The sequence below is a fragment of the Oculina patagonica genome, chromosome 2 (assembly GCF_052425735.1).
Source record: "Oculina patagonica isolate OP01 chromosome 2, crgOcupat, whole genome shotgun sequence".
In the NCBI taxonomy this organism is placed as follows: domain Eukaryota; kingdom Metazoa; phylum Cnidaria; class Anthozoa; order Scleractinia; family Oculinidae; genus Oculina; species Oculina patagonica.
Window position 1 is genome coordinate 35,434,354 of NC_135759.1, and position 19,324 is coordinate 35,453,677.

The 19,324-nt window shown below is 39.1% G+C and overlaps 1 protein-coding gene across 1 annotated transcript; it reads left to right on the plus strand.

The window, feature by feature from the left end:
• The first annotated feature begins 1,270 nt into the window (after window positions 1-1,270).
• On the plus strand, window positions 1,271-10,393 carry LOC144644414 (uncharacterized). The gene is made up of 11 exons (XM_078503892.1): window positions 1,271-1,754; window positions 2,383-2,456; window positions 2,565-2,582; window positions 3,045-3,062; window positions 3,715-3,930; window positions 4,904-5,047; window positions 6,139-6,270; window positions 7,050-7,222; window positions 7,936-7,994; window positions 8,503-8,600; window positions 9,039-10,393. The coding sequence occupies exons 2-11, from the start codon at window positions 2,402-2,404 to the stop codon at window positions 9,404-9,406; spliced, it is 1,281 nt and encodes a 426-aa protein (XP_078360018.1). The 5' UTR covers window positions 1,271-1,754; window positions 2,383-2,401; the 3' UTR covers window positions 9,407-10,393.
• The last annotated feature ends 8,931 nt before the right edge of the window (window positions 10,394-19,324 follow it).

Here is a 19,324-nt window from a genome sequence, read left to right on the forward strand (position 1 = left end):
GGTAAAGTTCAAGCCAAATATCGTTATGACCGCCTTCAAATCAGCCCGTATAGTCTAGTTCCGAGTCCTAATTGATGTGGCTAAAGACCTTTGCTGTCTAAAGCAAGCTCAACATTATCTGTACCTGGCAAAACGAGCCGACCGGTTATCTGTGTTTAACCGCCTAAAGCTCGGTTTGAGGTACGATAACAGCCGACGCACAACTTGCAAATCGTAAGACTTTCACCTTCACGGGACTTAATGATGTCCTCCGGCAAACTTCCTTTAGACAGCAGAATGGAAAGCTATAGATCACAACTGTTCAACTAGTTAGCGCGCGCAACTAGAATTCAAATGAAAGAGAGGGGTTGGAGTTAGAGACTGGGCTAGACTAACCACAAGTAATTCTAGGGGGAGGGAGACGGGGGGGGGGGGAGACAGGGAGGGAGAAAAAAAAGTAAGATTGCATTCACTACATTAGACAGGGCGACATTTCATTGGAAGAAAGCCGAACAATTCTCCGTATCCTCAAACAAAAAAAAAACAACAAAAAAATGAAACCACATACATTCCTTAACAGCCCGATAGCCACCTTTTATCAAATCAAGGTAGATTTACAGTGTAATTTCGATAACTCGAACCCTCAATAACTTGAACCTCCCACTAACTCGCTAACTCGAACCTTTATCGACTCCCGTTCACTTCTAACTCGAACAGCCCCGATAACTCGAACCTCTTTCGATTTCCATTCATCAAAGGTGGATCTGTTGTCGCTAACCTTTGCTCGGTTTTTGTTATTTGCAGAAGGCATTCCTAATAACAAAAGTGTTTTCTCTTTGTAGCCGCCGCCAGATTGAGCTGCCTAGTAGATTGTACTATCTCTGTATAACAGGAACTGTTATAAAATGTCTTTGAATACAAATTTCTTTTCGTTAACACCAGACAAAATTCTTTTATGGAATGCGGGACCACGTAATTGGAAATTGACCTTGTTATTCCCTACTTGCTTCATGGGTAATAACTTTTTCAATTTGTACTCAGCACACTCTTAGAAATAAACAACGTTTCAAATTAATCTTGTATAATGAGCTAATAAAAAGTAAATGTTAAAAGAAAAAAATATTCAGTGAATGAAACAATTTCAGTGAATCCTGAAGAGAGAAGGGGCTATACTATAGTGTTCAGAAGAAGGGCCATTCATGACCATTTATACTAAGGCTATGCCCATTTTTTTGTTTCAATTTTTTTAGGCGAATGCGACGCTACACCGCTGACCTGGTACTAAAGCACGTGTTGCTGACGTCTTCAAGGCCGGTGGTCGTATCAAAACGCGCCATTCATATTTAGTTTACAAAATATTCAAGGTTACCAGAGATGTTTTAAAAAATACCTCAGGAGGTTGAATTGATTTAAAACAACAAACCTGTATTGTTAGGACAAGCAAACGTCCATTGAAAAACCCACTCTATCAATACAAAACAAGAATTAAACCACCATTTACTCATTGCTTTTTGTAGTTATTATTTACGATCCCTATATTATATTATTTACCATTAAAATCTTGCCCTCATCATAAGTTTATTTTAGAAACCAATGAATCATTGAATAGACGCGCCGGTACTTGCATTTTCTTTTCTTATCTTCAGAAGAGAAACAATTTCCATAAATGGCGTGCAGGCGAGAAAATTTTCTAAACAAACTAGTAGTCATTGGAGTGAGATAAGATTTAATCAGAAGAACAGATTCGAGGAAGCCATTGTGTTCTTGTTCAAAAGGTAAGTTCTTTTAAAACATTTTTGTTAACTTTTGCTCTATAACCTGCAAACCACTTGAAGGGCGGAAGGGTCGGAACATCGCTTATTTTGTAAATGCTGTTTTTGAAATTTTCATCGAGAGATTTTACAAATTGTTAAATCACCAGCTTCTTTGTAGGAAAAGATTTTTTTTTAGATAACTCCTGGGTGTCACTTAAAAAATATCTACCATATGCATAGTTCTTTTGCTACTTAAATTGTGGTACAACCAATAAGTAACTGATCACAGAGAAGGGATTTGTCAGATTTGTTTTGTTGACAACCTCTCGAGCGGAAACTATAACGGCAGTTAAGGTCTGTTGCCCTTGTATTCTTAAATCTGTACTTTAGATTGATTAGTACAGACCACCTTTAATCAGAATTAATTATATACAAGAATAAAAGCCAAGATAGAAACGTCACGTCAACTTTCCGCGGTTTTCAGATTACGAAGTAATCATCTGTCGTGTAGATAGTCTGAGAGTCGTGTATTATTATAAACCAGCTGAGACGCATGCGCAGAATACGAAAAGCCATCAAGCGAATCTGTTTTAGAGCAATTATTTTTTCTGTTGTCAGTTAATAGTTTTGTTACTTTTACTTTATTTAGGACATTTTGGACCGCAAACATGAGGCATTTGTTAACATGCGTTTTAGCTGTTACCACTGTTTTCCTGTTTAAAGGTACGTATTGTTTTTCAGTGTAGTCATTTTTAAATATCTTTCATTGGTTACAACATTTGTCTCTGGTGGTTAACCCTGACCAAGTGTTTTTTACCCTTTATTTTATAGGAACAGACTTCGCTAACGGTAAGTACACTGTATTCAAGGAAAACAAAATTAATAATCTGGAAGTGATTAAAGAAACATGCATCTTTTTTCTGTACAGATTACTTTTTTACTGGTGATATCTTTAAAACTTAAGTTATAAACTGACAGTAGTGGACACTACAAAACTTTTGGTAGCGAATAATCGAAAAAACGTCCGCCGGTAAAAATGCTCTCAAAGTTTGTTGTTTCTCCTATTCGCCAGTGTTGCAAAATTTGGTCTGGCAAAAAAACCTTAGACGGCTAGTTTGAGTAACATTAAGCTTTAATTTGAAACAGAGACAAAAAGAAACTTAAAGGTGCATCACCCTTTGCGCAGAGACCTTATTACTTAAAACAAAATAAAATAAGCACAAAAAATAAAGTTTAAATCCATTATTTTTTTACACCAATTTGTTCACTATGCACTAACATTTTTTGTACCTCCTTTTTTGCACATTTCAGGTCAATTTTCCGCAGTCAGTAAGTAAAAGTATTTTTTCAACGATATACTATTTGTAGATTGTCATAGAGTACGCGATTGTATATTCCTTTGAGAGAAATGTAAAACAGGTTAATTTTTTTAAATAGAACACTTAGTGGTGCGGAAAATAGCGTCAAAGAGTAAAAATAAAAAAATAACTGTATACGCCCTGAAAAAAAAAACAAAACACAGACGCAATAAATCATTTTGAATTTACCTCCTGTCGCTAGTTTGGATAGTTCAATGCGCAAAAAATTCAAACTCAAATGGAAACAGAAATTGCACCATAAAGATAAGTGAAATTGTACATGTGCCCCAGCCCAACCAAGGCACTGATAAGGGAGGCGCGGTGGCCAAGCGGTTAGCACCCTGAGTGGGCCCAGTTGTTCAAATGGTGGATAACGCTATTCACCGAATAAAAAGCTATCCAGGGGATAACGTTATACAAAACCTTCTGATTTATCCGATTTATCCTGTAGATAAATAGCGGTTTGAACGACTGTAACCTGTACTCCAGATCGAGAGGTCCGCGTTCGAGTCGTGGCCTTGTAAATGGGCAACGGCAAACGCCAACCGTTTTGCGCATGGGAAAAATGTCAATGTATATCGTGACATTGCTAAATTTTGATGGTTTTCTCTTTTTTGTTTTAGGTATTCCAGGTCATAAATTAAAGATCGTAGGTTGTTATAAAGAGAATCCCAAGAGTCGGAACATCCCAACTCTACTTTTCAGCGATACCAAGGGAGTCAACTCGAAAACAAAGGTCGATTACAAAAACTTTGGACCGTACATTGTAGGTGCTTTGAAGAGATGCGCAACTGCGGCTAAAGCAAAATCCTTCTCATTTTTCTCATTGCACAACGTAGGTGAGTACTAGGCCGTATAAATTTTCAAGAGCGGTCAACGAATTATGTGTTCTTTCGATATTTAGGTGATTAGGATATAAGAGATCACCAGCTAGAGGTAACTTTGACTCACGTAGATATTTTTGAACGAATACTTAAGGGCACAATGGTTTTCAGTTGAGTGTACCAGACCAAACCCAAAGCGGACAATCACAACAACGTAGATGGCAAAACTAGTCATGTACTGATACCGTATGTTCGTCCCGAGTGCAGGAGGAAGCTCCATCCCGAGGTCTAAACCCTTACCTTTTCATATACCATTTTCATCTTTTCGTGTACCTTCTATAGAAAAAAAGGTACCTCTTTTAAATACCTACTAAAATGAATTATACTGCATCATCTCTTTTCTTAAATTTTTACTTGAATGAAAATACCTCAGTGATAGTTTTCAATACCCTTTGTATATTCCAACTCGTGAAATCCCTTCCCTTGTATATACCTACAGCCTGAAAAAGCCGGTAACACTTTCGGACGCGCGGAGCCTCCCCGTCTAGTCCACTATTGGGAGTACCACCCGGAATGCTCGTGTCATTTAAAAAATAAACAAAAATCTGCGGTAAAAAAACTGTTGACATTACAACTGTCTTGACAGATGATACAGACCTCTCGGGAGCTCGATTTTTACATAATTTAGATAAATTGACGATTTTATCCTGTCCATGGGTGGAGCTTTGCTCTTTCATAGCACAAGTTCGTGTTCAAGCTATGAAAACTCGCAGGAAATGCACGTAACTAAAGCCATGGGCGGAAAAACGCGTGGCACCAGGTCGCGATTGCATGGTTTTGGACCTGAATGGTTGAGTAGGTGGCGCGAGGTTTTAGAGCCATTCTATAGAGATTAAAACTGGGGGTTAATGATGTACCATGCATATCGTCCTAAATAAAAAAGGAATAAAATTTATTTGTTTTTCCTTATATATAAATTTACTCATAGGCGATTGTTACTCTGGTAAAGTGTCCGCAACTTACGCGAAAACCGGCTCGTCTACGAATTGCAAGAACTCTGCCGGTGTCAAGTGCGGTAAAAACCAAGACTGTGTCGGCGATGCTACTTCTAATTTTGTCTACAAGTTGGAACGTGAGTATAAGTTAAAATGTTTGACTCCCCTGTTCTCGTCCTGCATTGCCCCTCCTTAAAAGAAGCGGCAGTAAACAGAGATACGAATAATCAACCTAAATAAACTTGCCTCCGAATGTATTTGGAGTGGGCTAACGAAAAGAAAAAGTTGCAAAATATCGAAAGCCTTTTTCCGAAATATCTTGATGATGTTCTCGTTGATTTCTTCACCAAGCTGAATAAGAAAGACGGGGATGCCAGAATAACGTGGAGTTATGCCGTCATCCCTCGTCCGATATTTTCAAAGTATCTTACTTTCATTTGCGGAAGCCAATTTTCAAAGTCTAACCAAATATTGAGAGGAAAAATTACCCTTTGCAAGGAAGGCAATGGAATGCGTACTGACGCGATTAGTGCACTTGCCTGGGAAAAAGAAGAAATGTTGTGGAGAGAGGGTCACTTTGGTGACATTGCCTTGAATGTCCTGCGAATTACAGCCTGGTACTGGCTTACCCAACATTTCGGTCGAAAGCTTCACAGAGGAATGGTAATTCCAAGAATGGTGACTAGTGGCGGAGAAGGCAGTCCAGTTGCCATTTTTGAAAAATTCATTCGGTTGTAGACCAAGAGAATTAAGGAGCGGTCCGTTACGTTGTAACTTGCCATGTAATCCAAAGTATACATTTGGAACAACCGCAAAGAATGGGCCACGGAAAGCTTGGTAAGATCATGCAGTCCATTGTCCGGGGTACCTCGTTTGAAGCAAACAAACAAACGAGTGGCAGGCGATATGCCCTGCAAAAAAAAATTTTGTCAGAAAGTTGGATCAACTTGGGTATGGCACTTTGTCAGAAAGTTGGATCAACTTGGGTATGGCACTAAGAGAAGACATTTTCGCCGTCACTTGGCTTTTCAAAATAAAATCTCAGAGTCGAAGGAATTCATTGGTAATTTTAGTTCCTTTAAAGGTCTAACATTTTTTTTATGAGTCGCTCATTTCAGGATGCACTTTAGCCCTTTTGTTTAATTTGATTGATAACATCTTTAAACACCACACGCAAACCACCGACCCTTATTCTGTAAGATTTTGACATTTTTGGGGACAATTTTAGGTCTTCCCACCACTCCAACCAAAAAACCGACAACAAAGGCGACTACAAAAGCGACAACAAAACCAGGTGCAACGACAAGTGCGACAAAACCTGTTAAACCTGGATCTGCTGCCAAACTGAACGCTCTGACTTGTAAGTAACATGCGCACCTACATGTATGTAATGTGATGTGTTCTGCTTATTATCATTTTTTTTAATTTTACTTAACCACTGTAAACTCAAAATTATTACTACTTTAAAGCCACAGTTCACTATTTAAAATCTTATGACTGTAAACTAGTTGAACCTGCGATTCTGGTCAGTAAAGTTGCCAAGCAACATGACGTCACGGGAGGATGTCTAAAGCCGGGGCCAAACGAGGATGAGAGTTGATGAGAGTTCAAACTCTCACTGTCGTTTGGCATGGAACTCTCATGCACTCTCATCGACTCTCATGCGCTCTCATTGACTTTGAACGTGCTTAAACTTATCATGCGAGTCGATGAGAGTTTGATGGACTCTCGTTCTCTTTTGGCCCGAGCTGATGATTGTCGATGAGAGTTGACAAAAACTCTCACGAAAGTCAACTCTCATCAACTCTCATCCTCGTTTGGCCCGGGCAAAAGGGCCACATATGTTTCAAGGGTTGATTTACTACTGATTTGTGTTTTACTAACATGTTACCTAGACAAGCTCTTCCTCGTGAAAGTGCTATCGATGTCAAAGACGGGCCCTTAAGCTTCTTTTTTAAGTTTTCTGATTTCAAAAAATGGTCTATACTCTTCCTACTCAAAGAGAGCAGATTCTTTAAAACTTTTGCACAAAATTATACGTAGCAACTTTGCCCAATGTAATAACATTGGGCAAAAATTAATTAAATTGTGAAATCAAGTTGTTATTTAGCCTTACTCATCATACCCGTCCGTAATCAGGTCAGAATTACCTGGTTGCCATAAAAGCCTCTCCTGGCGCTAGCACAAGTAAACCAGCTATCCCCACCCCGTCCAAGAAACCTACTGCTGCGGCTGGCAAGTCAACAGGTCCCACAGCAGCAACACCTACCACGCCCTCTACAACCACGGGGCAATCAGCTGTAGAGGCAAAAGTAAGCAAAAACTCTAAATAAAAGTATCTTTCTAGCCTTGGCCGTTGATTAGGAAGGCGCGGTGACCTAATGGTTATTTGGTGCACTGAACTCCAGATTAAACGGTCCGGGTTCGAAACCTGGCCGGGGTCAGTGTGTTGTGTTCCTGGGCAAGGCACTTTGCTGTCATCGTGCCTCTCTCCACCTGGGTGTATAAATGGGTACTGACGAATTTACTGTTGGGAGTAATCCTGCGATGGACTAGCATCCCATCCAGGGTGGAATACTCATAACCACTTAATACTACCAAAACCGGGATAAGCTCCGGAAAGTATGGGATACTTGGTTCGAGGCTTAGCCTTTGCGGTTGATTAGGGGTGAAAAATTACGAGAGCAACTTCATCAATCGTAAGATTTACCGAAGACGTAACTCGTCCATTTTCCAAGCTAGTGTCTAGGTAGACACACGACTAGACATATTTTACAAACTTACAAACTCTTGGAAAATTAACAAAGTAAGTACATGGTAACTGTTTTAAACTAATCAAAGAGATATCGACATAAAGTGTGGTGTTATACACGAGGGGGAGTTAAAAAAATAACTTGACACAGGTACATATCGTCACATTGCAATCAACTAGACAACCAATCACAGAGCTCCGTATTGCTGATGTATGTCCTAAACCTTTAATAAACCTGCGTAAATTATTAATTTTGCTAATTCTTATTTTTAGGTGAAGAGCATTTACAAGGGATACACATGCCTGACCTGTTTGAGGACTGTAAATGCCAGGTATGCTTAAAGGGGCTATGTCACCCACGCAATTTTATGCAATTTCGGCACTGGCCAACTGGTCATAGAATTAACTGAAATATCACAATAATGACTTAAAACTGTAGAAGAACTCAAAACAAACACAGAAATGCCAAAAAGGGGCATGGATAGGCACAATTCGAGGAGATTTAAACGGATTGCGTTCGGGTAAACTTTAAAAACGTCGGCCGGACTTTTTTCAAGTTTATCTCAACTGTATGAAGGTATTATTTACAATGCTCGAAATCATCCTTATTTGTTATGTGGCCGTGATTTTGCCAACAAATAACTTTTGCTCTGCCAATTTGAAGTTAAGAGCTCTTAATTAACGAAAATAAATAGAATTACCCAAAATACCGTGACCTAGCCCCTTTAAACGACATGTAACCATTATGTAACTCGATGATTATATATGTTTTCTTTTACTCTCCCAATTTTTTCGTTTGTTTGCTTTGTTTGTGGTTAAATCATTTCCATTACTTTGCAGCTCGTCGACAGTGTTCCTAATGCTGCAATTCACTTGCCAGGGACAACACTTGAAAAAACTTGTTGCTGGTCTTGGAGCCAGCAATATCATTAAAGCAGGTATGAGTATCGTTTTAATCAGCTTTTGGAAGATTTTCCAGCCATTAAAAAATAACGAGAATTTACCAAAGTTTTGGCCAGTGCACTCTCCAACAACCCATGCAGCATTCTCGTAATCTTCAAACTACGACAAAATCTCAACTCGCTGCTACAAAAAAAGCAATAATATTTTACTTTTGCACGCTTTTCATTTCTCGAAGCTCTTCTTTGAACTTCAACTTCGATTCCATCAAAGAAAACGTCTTAGAAATCTCGACTTCGTTCACTATCGTTATACTATTTATAAATTGAATAAACTAGTTCACCGCGAGACTACTGCTTTTAGCAAAAGTGATTGACGAAATCATTACATCAGCGACTGTGGATTTTCTAATCTAAGTTTGCTTGGAACAGTACTGAGTGAAACCTCTGCAAATTTTTAAAATATTTCTTTTTCAGAATGCTACCCACCAGCTTGCGCCGCTGTTTCCACGTACCCCTGCCCCTCTCCCTGCGGGATGGCAACATGCCCCATGTCACCAACTCTTGCCTATCCATCAATTTGCCCAGCGACCATACCAGCGCCTGTTCCTCCCCCTGCACCAGTGCCTCCTCCCCAGTGCCCGATGTCCTGCCCGTCAATGTGCGCTCCCGCGTGCAATTCATTCTGCTGTCGGTCCATGATACGCCACAAAAGCATAACGGGACAATCAGCCAAGAAATCTTCCACGGAACAAGTTGATGATTTTGACGATGATGATGCTGACGATGAAGGGGATGATGACGATGATGATAATGACGACACGGATATTGACGAAACCAACTAAACATTTTATAAGCTTCTTGGTTCATAGACCTGACCGAACCGAAGTTTTCTAAATAACGCTGTTCATCCACGTCTACAAACAAGAAATTGGAATTGGACATAGTCGACATTAAGTAGTAATATGTTACAGTTGGGTTTAACCCTTTAACCAAGTTTGAGGCGTTATCGGTAAACTTCACGAGTAAAACTTAATGACTTACGTTGTATTTTATTATTGATAGATTCATCCAGTTTAAATTTAACGTCCTGAACTTTAAATGCTGTTGTTTCTTTACATTTTTAAGTCCAACGTATTGTCAATTTTCGACTCACTTTTCTTCCTTATTGATATCATAGAACAGTAGTCGAAGTAGTCGAGGACTTTAAAAAAGCTATTGACTGAGAAAAAAGTATAAAAGGGTGGTTACCTAAAAGGATTAAGCTATATACGAAAGGCCAGTTTCTTTGAACTATCAAGTCCTTAAAGTCCGTAGGTTTTAGACAAAAGTCCTTCTGTGAGAATGAGGGTCAGTAAAGTTTAGTATTTCACATCGGAATACATATATTAGCGTTTTACCGTAAGAATGACAATGATGTCACGATTTGTTTGCCAAGGAGCTCGAGTACGTTGCCGAGGAGTACGTCATTTGTGCGATTATAAATATCATTGTTCATGTTCGACTAAGCATTCCATGTACATTTTCTGGATTTTTAAGGCTCAGATTCCATTTCCGGGCAAACAGGTGGCGTTTTGTCAAAACTTAGGGATACTTTACTATTCGAAAGGGAACCAGTCGAGTGCCTTAGGTATTTCAATCACTGGTATATACCAAAAATTGTACATATTTATAACACCACAAGTTGACAAGTGATCTTAAGCAAAATGGTCATGTTTTGTTTTGCCAGGAACAGGTTAAAACTAAAAAACAATTTTACAGACAGTGGAAAAAAAAACGTGGTTTTCACATTGTACAGCCACTGTATGAGAATAAAATTAATGTTTGAACGAGTTGGAGAATGATGGTAGTTTAAGGTACACATACACTTTTTGTGCCTGATAACCTATTTCATTTAAAAAAAAGGCTTATAAATTGTACATAGTTCCTATGTAAACTCTTCCCGGTGTGTTTTTATTCCAATTTTAAATTCTAGAAATGCGAAGTTCAAGTAAAAAAGTTGACCGGGCTTTTACAATGCGGCACAGAAAAGGTGTGTTATGAACAAACGTTCAAGAGAAACACAACATTTATTTCGACGTCATTTTTTACGTAGCTTCTTATTCTCAAAATTCCCGAAATCTTTCAGGGCTCTTTTTAAGCGCATTTTTGAAGTTCCGAAAAACGTTTCTCAAAGCGCCCTATTATCTCTTAATATTTTCTTATATTTTTCTTAATATTTTTTCTTTTTGATGAATCTCCAGCAAACTTTTTTTCTCTAGCGATTTGCACAGTTCCAGTAACGTTTTTTATTCGACACTGATTTACCCGTTACGGCTTGTAATTTGCAAGGCATCTTGTTTTTGAGTCTGGAGGTTTTGTTGAATAGAGTTATTTTCGGTTGAAGTCTTCGCTATCGTTGTCACTCAACATTGTGGTGAACGTGAAGTACTGTACATACACTGAATGAATTTTGACAGTTTCTGAAAGCAATTTTCGGTGAAGTTGGCTATCAAGTAGCTTATTAAACCGCTAAGTGAGAGTTCCCTTTTGCCGCACCCAAGTTTGTTTCAATATTTATCAATTCACCTATGTTTTTAGTACAAACGTCACTTTTCTTCTTTTTCTCATCAGGCCTTGGCAAAGTATTTTTTGCAAATATTTCAGAGAATGCCATCTTATGGGGACAAAAAAGTCACGAAAAACCTTCTCGGGAGCTGAGGCGAGCTCCCTTTTAATTATTGGGAAAAAATGACGTGAATTTTCGAGATCAAAATTATCAAACGTTTTGAAAAACAGGAAAAAACGTTTCTGAGGGTTTTACTCTGCCTCGTCCCCAGTTGCTCGCGATCGTTGGGGGAAATGCTAGTTAATACCACTCGCGCTTCGCGCTCGCTCCCAATCCTCCCACTTGCGACTGTCTATCACAATCCGCGCTGAATCGGCCATGGAAAAGCCTGTGGAGGAGGCAGGGTTTTACTGGTCTCTTTTCGGGTCCAAACAGGGTTTGGGGACTTTTGAGAAATGTAAGCCTACACTGAGTTGCTATATAACGTGCGGCTGATTTCATAACTCAGTTTGTGAACACCACACAGGTAGTACGGAGGCCACTGGTTCAAAACCCGTTGGCTGATCCCCAATGTTTTTTCTCATGTCTCTTTACAATTTTGAAAAATTGCTTAAATTGCAAACACAACTTCGGCTATCATTTATTATCTTCAGGTTGGTTTGATTATACTAAAAGGCGAAAAACGACGGAAATTTACAGATCACACCACGCGAGGATCACGCCGATGAAATAAACAAATAACGAGTTTCTTGTATTTCACACCTCGTGCTTTGAGATATACGAGAAGATCAAATTGTGTAAGGGCCATAACAGGTTGGACATGAAAATTAAAAACGAATATTGTTGAAAATTATTCAAGATTCAAGGGTCGATATCAGTTTATATGGGATAAGGATAGTCAGTTGTGACTGGAAAAGGATAGTGTAAAATGGTAAGCATCAATATAAAATAATGTGACGAGTAACATGTACAGGCAAATACCAGTGTTTATCAAAACGAACAAAGTTACTCATTATAGTTTCTAAAGAAACTGTTGTACTGCGTCGGCGGCCAAGTGAAACACTTAATGATTATTAGCAACTTGAAGTTGATTAAGGTAAATAACCCGCCGTAGCGGGTATGGATGTGGAAAATCACCTTCATAATCAACTGAGCTTATCAAAACGAACTCGAGCATCACATATTTACAAATCAAACGCGATTGCTTGCTTTAAAAAAACAAGGTCATCTTGTTGCTACTTAGCTAGTTGTTGGATTAAGGCATATGTCATTACGTTTGTTTCATCTTTCTAAACCTGGAATAACGAAACTCACAGATACCTGGCCGGAGTGATTGGAAACCGACGAACTTAACAGTAGAGCAAATATTTTGAAGGATAGTTGTATTAAATAGAAACGGAGGATAGATGAGGAAGATTGTTTGTGTTCAGATGCACATCTATCGACCTGAGTTTACGAACAACCATCGGCCTTCAGTTTCTTCACACAAGAACGCAAAACTAGATCCCAGTCCTATCATCGTGTCCAAGCCAGGCATTTGCAACAGCTATAGCTAGCGTAAATCATTGGAAATGAAACTGAATAAAAACAAAAGTGAAATTCTGAGCACATGCAGTTGACTTCGTATAGCGCAGTAACACTTTGTTTACTTGGAATAACCAACGTCGAAATACTTCAGTATTCTGTGCAAAATTCAGATCAGCGATTAGCCAAATTGTTGTTTTAAGTCTTTTCATACTGTCAATTCAAAATGCTGTTGAACACGTGCTTTAATCGATCGGTCGGGAGTTCCATCCGTTTATGGTAACAAGCCTGGTGTTTATGACTGGAAGGTGACAACAGCATCCCCTTGGTCCTTTTATGTTAGCTGAGTTCTTAGCAAAAAGCTAGTTTACCAAACTTAATGGTTTATGAAAAATCCGAAAGAAAGAAAGATTTTTCCTTGGAATGAACGCCAAGCACATCACGAAACAGGTGCACTTAAATGTATTTGTGTAAACAAATAAAATTCGAAAACTTGTTACCATTTTTTGTTTCTGCCAGGCTCGTTGTACTATAAACCTGCGATACTACTTTCACTTCACTTGGATGGTTATATTCTTGCGAAGAGAAGTGTTTGGCTTTGAAGGTAAGCGCTTAAGTAATCATTGGAACCATAGTGTTTACTATTGTCTATCACATATTATACCATGCCATAGAAAATACAGCCAATCAGAATACAGGAAAGCCATTGTATATTCGACGGTATTCAACCCAACCTTCCCATCGTGCGCTGCGATTGTATTCTCGACGAGATTTAGTAAGCGTATTTTCTATGACATGGTATAAAATAGTTACACAACACTTTCTCGTGGTATACTATGGAATATCCCACGAGTCACTTGTATTTTCTCGGTGTACACACGAGCCTTTAGGCGAGTGTGTATACCAAGAAAATACAAGTGACTCGTGGGATATTCCATAGTATACCACTCGAAAGCGTTGCATAACTAGTATTTATGTACCACAAAGTGGTTCCCGATAAATCTATATCAAACGTAGGGGAGATCTTTCATTTCTTTTCAAGGTGGAGGTGGAGTGATGGCTTTATTAGAGAGGGAGTTTGAGTCAAATAAAAAAAAAAAAACAACAACTTGCATACATGAAAATAGATTCACTGTAGGCCCGGGGAAGGGGGGAAGGGTACTTGGAAATATTTCGATGGAGGTGCTCTTCCAGGGTCTAGGAACCCCTACCATGTCTCAAACAACAAAGAAACTCGCATTTGCTACTCATCTCGGACTAAACAGTTTTAACTGGGGTATATAGTTTAAAAGTCCACCCGGCAATCCGGAAGTGAAGAGGTTGCTATTCTTTTTAACGGCTGTGACTCCATCTCAGACTAAAAATCACAGACCTGGAAGGGAAGCTCAAAAAATAGGACACTATCTACCGTCCCCGAATGAACAAAAAAAGCTTCAGTATGAAAATTGTCCCTTACCACGTATTTAACGTACCTGTCATAATTGCATTGTGACTGGAGGGAATGTCCGAATATAAAGCGATATAGAAAGAAACATTTACTGTAATAAGCAATCTGGAGAATTTCATTTTTGAGAAATAGAAGAAAAGAAAGTATGTATTGCTATATAAGTTTTATCTTAAGAGTATTTTTCAGTTTGTTTCTTTGGTGCCTTGCAGACTGTTCGGTAAAATTTGCTCGAGTTGGTTGCTACAGAGACTCGTTGATAAACCCACGTCCCATACCCGAGCTTCTTATGACCGACCGCGATCCCACCAGTCATGCGTACAGCGGTAAACCTGTCGACTGGAAAAACTGGAACGAATATCTTCCCGACTTGGTTTGTAGATGCGCTAAGAAAACAAGGGATAAAGGCTATAATGTCTTTGGATTACAATTTTACGGTAAATATTACGATTTGAGCCCGCGATCCAATGGAAAACCAATACCTGTTTAGCGGTCAGCCTCACCTGAGCCCTCGATATGGCCATGAGATACTGATCAGCTGATACCTTGCTTTGACAGCTTTCAATAGACCATAACATGGATGTCCCATATCAAAGGCACAGGCTGACGTTAACCTTAACGTTCGTTGTGATATGAAGATATGTCAATTACCTCTCCCCGTTGGGTTGCCTTATGACTCCCCATCCTATTCCCCTGAATCTGTACGGGCGGGCGCTCGGTCGTACGATTACGTCATAACCAAAAATTGGATGGGATAGATGGATGGGTTTACTAATTTCGCTTAGGTATGGATGACCTCCGCTATAACATTGACTCCAAGAGATATTAGTCCCATTCATTCCATTTCAGGCCAGAAATCATTACGGTTAACCCATTTTCAACTTCCATTTTGTCCTTTTGAGAGGTTATTAGGAAGTACAAAGACATAGCTTTGCCTAAACTAAGCATTCTAATGTTTTTCGTCGGTTCGTTTTCAATTAGGAGAATGCTGGTCCGATTTTGACGGCGAAGACACGTATTTTAGGGCCGGTCCCTCAAACCGATGTGTTACCCATGAACTTCATTTCTGTGACTCACAAGAGAGGTATTGTGTTGGAAAGAACGCAACAAATTTTGTGTATTCTTTAAATGGTGAGTTAACATGGCGTAATAATATTATTTGATAATACCGTATATTGGGCAAATGCATATTACGAGTAAGCCATAGCTTTATCTTAACTTTTAAGCATCCTAAAAGGATAAATGAAAATGAAAAAAAATGAGGACAATGAAAATACCGCAATCCACGGCACGCTCCGTGAACCCAACAATTTTTAAAAGCAATTAGGGAAAAGAAGCCTAAGAAAAATCAGGGCTTCAATGGGATTTGAAGTCTTGACCTCTGCGATACCGCTGGGATGCTCTACTAACTGAAATATGAAGTCACACGTTGTGAGACAAGTAAACTCATCATTCTCTCTCTTTTTTTACTTCAGGTGTGATAACCACGCCAAGACCTCCAATAACAAAGAGACCTACTACAAAACCAACACTGAAGAAATGCTTAAGAGGTTATATGCCAGCAACTATCTTGCAATGTATCGTGTCTCTTCGTGAAGTGCATAAGTATAAGTAGAGTGGCCAGGTTGTTTTGTAGTAATGTTGTTGCTTTGTGTGACACCCTAAAATTTCTAATCTGTTATAAAATGCCATACTATTTAAAAAGTATCCAATGTTGTACAAGAAGTATTTTAGTCGTTTCCGCTAGCAACCGCCGTCCTTTGTGGAGTAATGTTAATATGCATAATTGGTCCTTAGTTGGGTGATGTTAGTTACAGGTAATTGATTGTGATTATGATGTGAACCCATGGCCTGTTATTGTTGTTTCAGTTTGCTCAAGGTGTCCATTCATGTGCCCACAGTTGCAACAACCGCCGATTTATCAACCTTCAACATGGTATCCGTATGCTGGATGTCCCGCTATTTGCTCGACCCTTTGTGTTTCTGGTAATGTAGCGGATTTAACGTGTGAGGAGGATTACGTTCAGTCGTCGAAATAGCAATAACTAAAGTTTTGTTAAGATTGGACTTGTTTCTCTACATGCTTTAAGTTTCTAAAAAATTCTAACAAAATTTGTCCAATCAGCAGTAACAACCACCTTCGACACACACCAGTTAAAAAAGTCAAAGAAAATATTATTGTTACAAAGGTGTATGCCTTTTCGAATTGAGCGGCATCAAGCTGTCAATGGCAACAGTAGTAAAACTTTGATGCAACATTTGATGTTAACGTTTTTCGTCCGTTGAGTGTCAAATAGGACCCCTTTAGTAAAACCCATTCAATACCATACCTCCACTGGCGGATACTGCGAACAGTCTCTGTCTTGTTCCAAAGTCAGGGAAGACGAACGCGAAAGCGAGCGACCAAAATATACACGAGCACGAGCGGCGAGGTCACTAGATGCAGGCCGGACGCGCTACTCGTATGCAGCTCGCTGCTTTGCCACTGATATAACTCGCTCGCTTTCGCCATTCATCCCCACGGACTTAAACAAAAGAGAGACGGTTCGTAGTCCAAGGCAGAAGTAGCCATGTAACTTTTGTTGTAGGTGACTGAAAACATTCAGTTGAACCTCGATATTTCGAACCGTCAGGAGAAACCGAAAATAGTTCAAAATAGCGGTAGTTCGAAATAGCCGAAGTGCAAATTTAAGGGAAAAGAGTTTTAGTTCGAAATAACGGGAAATTCCAAATAACCGAGTTCGAATATAAGCGGGTTCCAACTGTAGTTTGGTTTCGTTGCAAGCTGTTTCCATACGTAAAAGGCCGGAGCTTTGAGCTGATAACAGTCTGTGATTTCAAACATAGCTTCACTCCATCGGGACCGTCATCAATAATTATTAAACCTACCTCATTTTAAATCCCTTTGGTTGTTTTTTTCTGTAGAAATAATGCGTAAACCTGGTAAACGTTCCACACAAGTTAATTGCGACTTACTTACTGTCAGGTAGATCAATAAAGGCGTATTTATTTGATACCGACTGAAAGAATATTTCCGTGAAAGATGTCTTTGGACTGATATAGGCGATGAGGAAAAGTTTTTCATCGTCATAATTTTCCTCTGCTCAAAAATTCCTTGATTGTTTTCACTTGGCAAGCTTACGGGTGAAGGCATAAAGCGAACAAAATTATGCTGACTTACATTATTGGAAGGATGAAATTTTTATTCACTTCTTCTGTGTCTTTTGTTTATATACCTGATTGAAGAATCGTTGACCCATGAAAATCATAAACTATGAACGATGCAACCCAAATGTTTACTGGGAAATCGTAAAAGTAATTGTCGTCTCTGGCAGAATAAACGTGATGATATGATTGGTTGCAAAAATTACGCTTTTAGGCTTTTAAATTAAAGAAATAACTAGCCTGCGTTGCAGACGAACAAAACCCCGGTATAGTGCGTCTGCGAATTAGAGCACAAAAGCTTGTTCCGCCCCCCCCCCCCCCCCCGCGTGTTATCAGGAATTTCTATAATAACCTCTGATTGGCTTTTGAATAGGGCCGTTCTTTCGTGCGTCGTAATTGGTCGAGTGCATCATGAGAAACCATAGTTACGCTTTCGACGAAGACCAGATACAAAACAAACTTGGCGGCGATCACGGCAGATCGGACTAGATCGGTGAGAATTAGCGTTTGAAGCGGTAAAAAAGAAGCCGGTTCGAACTATCTCATAAAAAAAGAAAACAACGATAACGACAAGAAGCATACACAAATGACAAGCAAAAAGGTCATGGTATAAATGTTGAATAATCTTCATTTGTCTTGTGGTGAAAGAATGTCACACAACGAACATCCGTCATCCGTGATGAGAAGCAACACACCTTGCAACACAATAAACAGCCGGACCCGGCATTACAAATGCAGAATGCAAGTAGTCGACATCTTCACGAAAAATTTAGGACCAGAGGGAATATTTCAAAAGCTCAAAAAATATCTTGCAAATATGAATGTTCCAAGACTAACCGCGATAATAATTACATATGACAAATGTAAAACAGAGGTGTCAAAATATCCGGGCAAAATATACAAACGGAAAGCCGCGCAGACCAATGTCTTATGGCTCTACTCAACTTTAAACGCCTCCAAATAATACAACTGACAGCATATCGTGCCCTTTCTAAACAAGTGAAAAGCGAAATAGATTGGATGACCAATTCCAATACAGAACGGCACAAATATATGACAAGAACGTTTTACTGTATCTGGTATCTGGTATTCATCGAACGCGTAACTATGGTTTCATGAGATCCACGCAGCCAATTATAGTGCACGAAAGAACGGCCCTATTCAAAAGCCAATCAGAGGTTATTATAGAAATCCCTGGTAACACGCGGGGGGCCGGAACAAGCTTTTGTGCAGTAATTCGCAGACGCACTATACCGGGGTTTTGTTCGTCTGCAACGCAGGCTAAGAAATAACTTGAATATCAAAAAAAGGAATATTACTTAGCCTTCCAAGGCAGTCCACCCAGAAAACCATTGGGTCATAACGTTAACGGTTTGTGCTTTTCACATGGCCAACGTTTCTTCAATTAGGTGTACACCAAATTGAATAATCGATGACCCTGTGAAAAGCATAAACCATGAACGATAAGACCGAATTGGATTCTGGGCAACCAGGTAATCTTCCTTTTATTTAAAATCAAGATAGTTTCCTTCTTTAAAAGCTTTAAGAGCATGATTTACAGTATGTAACCTGTCTTATTACAATGTTCATTTTGTCACAGACGACGATTACTTTTTCCGATTTCCCAGTAAACATTTTGGTTGCATTGTTTATGATTTATGTTTTTCATGGGTCCACGTTTCTTCAATCAGGTGTATGTGCAATCTCGGCATCCAAGAATCTTGGATCGCATTCTTTTATAATACCTGAATCGATTGGCTAGAATAGGCGCTAAATGAGCGTTAATGGCTGGCCAATTTTTTGTTCGCCAATAGCAAATGCACAAAGCACTATCACCGCTTTCCGCTGTTCAGATATTTAATCCATCAGCTTGAATTATATTTGTACAAAAAAGGAAAATCGTTTTTTTAACAATAACAATCATTCGGTTTGATTTTTTTCGTACAACCAAAAAAAAATACAAGTAAGAATGTCATATGAAATCTGCACAAAACAAAGAATTGGACAAAGCAAAACAACGAATGCCGGAGACATCTTCGATTCTTTGCGGGAGCAAAATTGAAATGGAAAAGTGCTATAAAT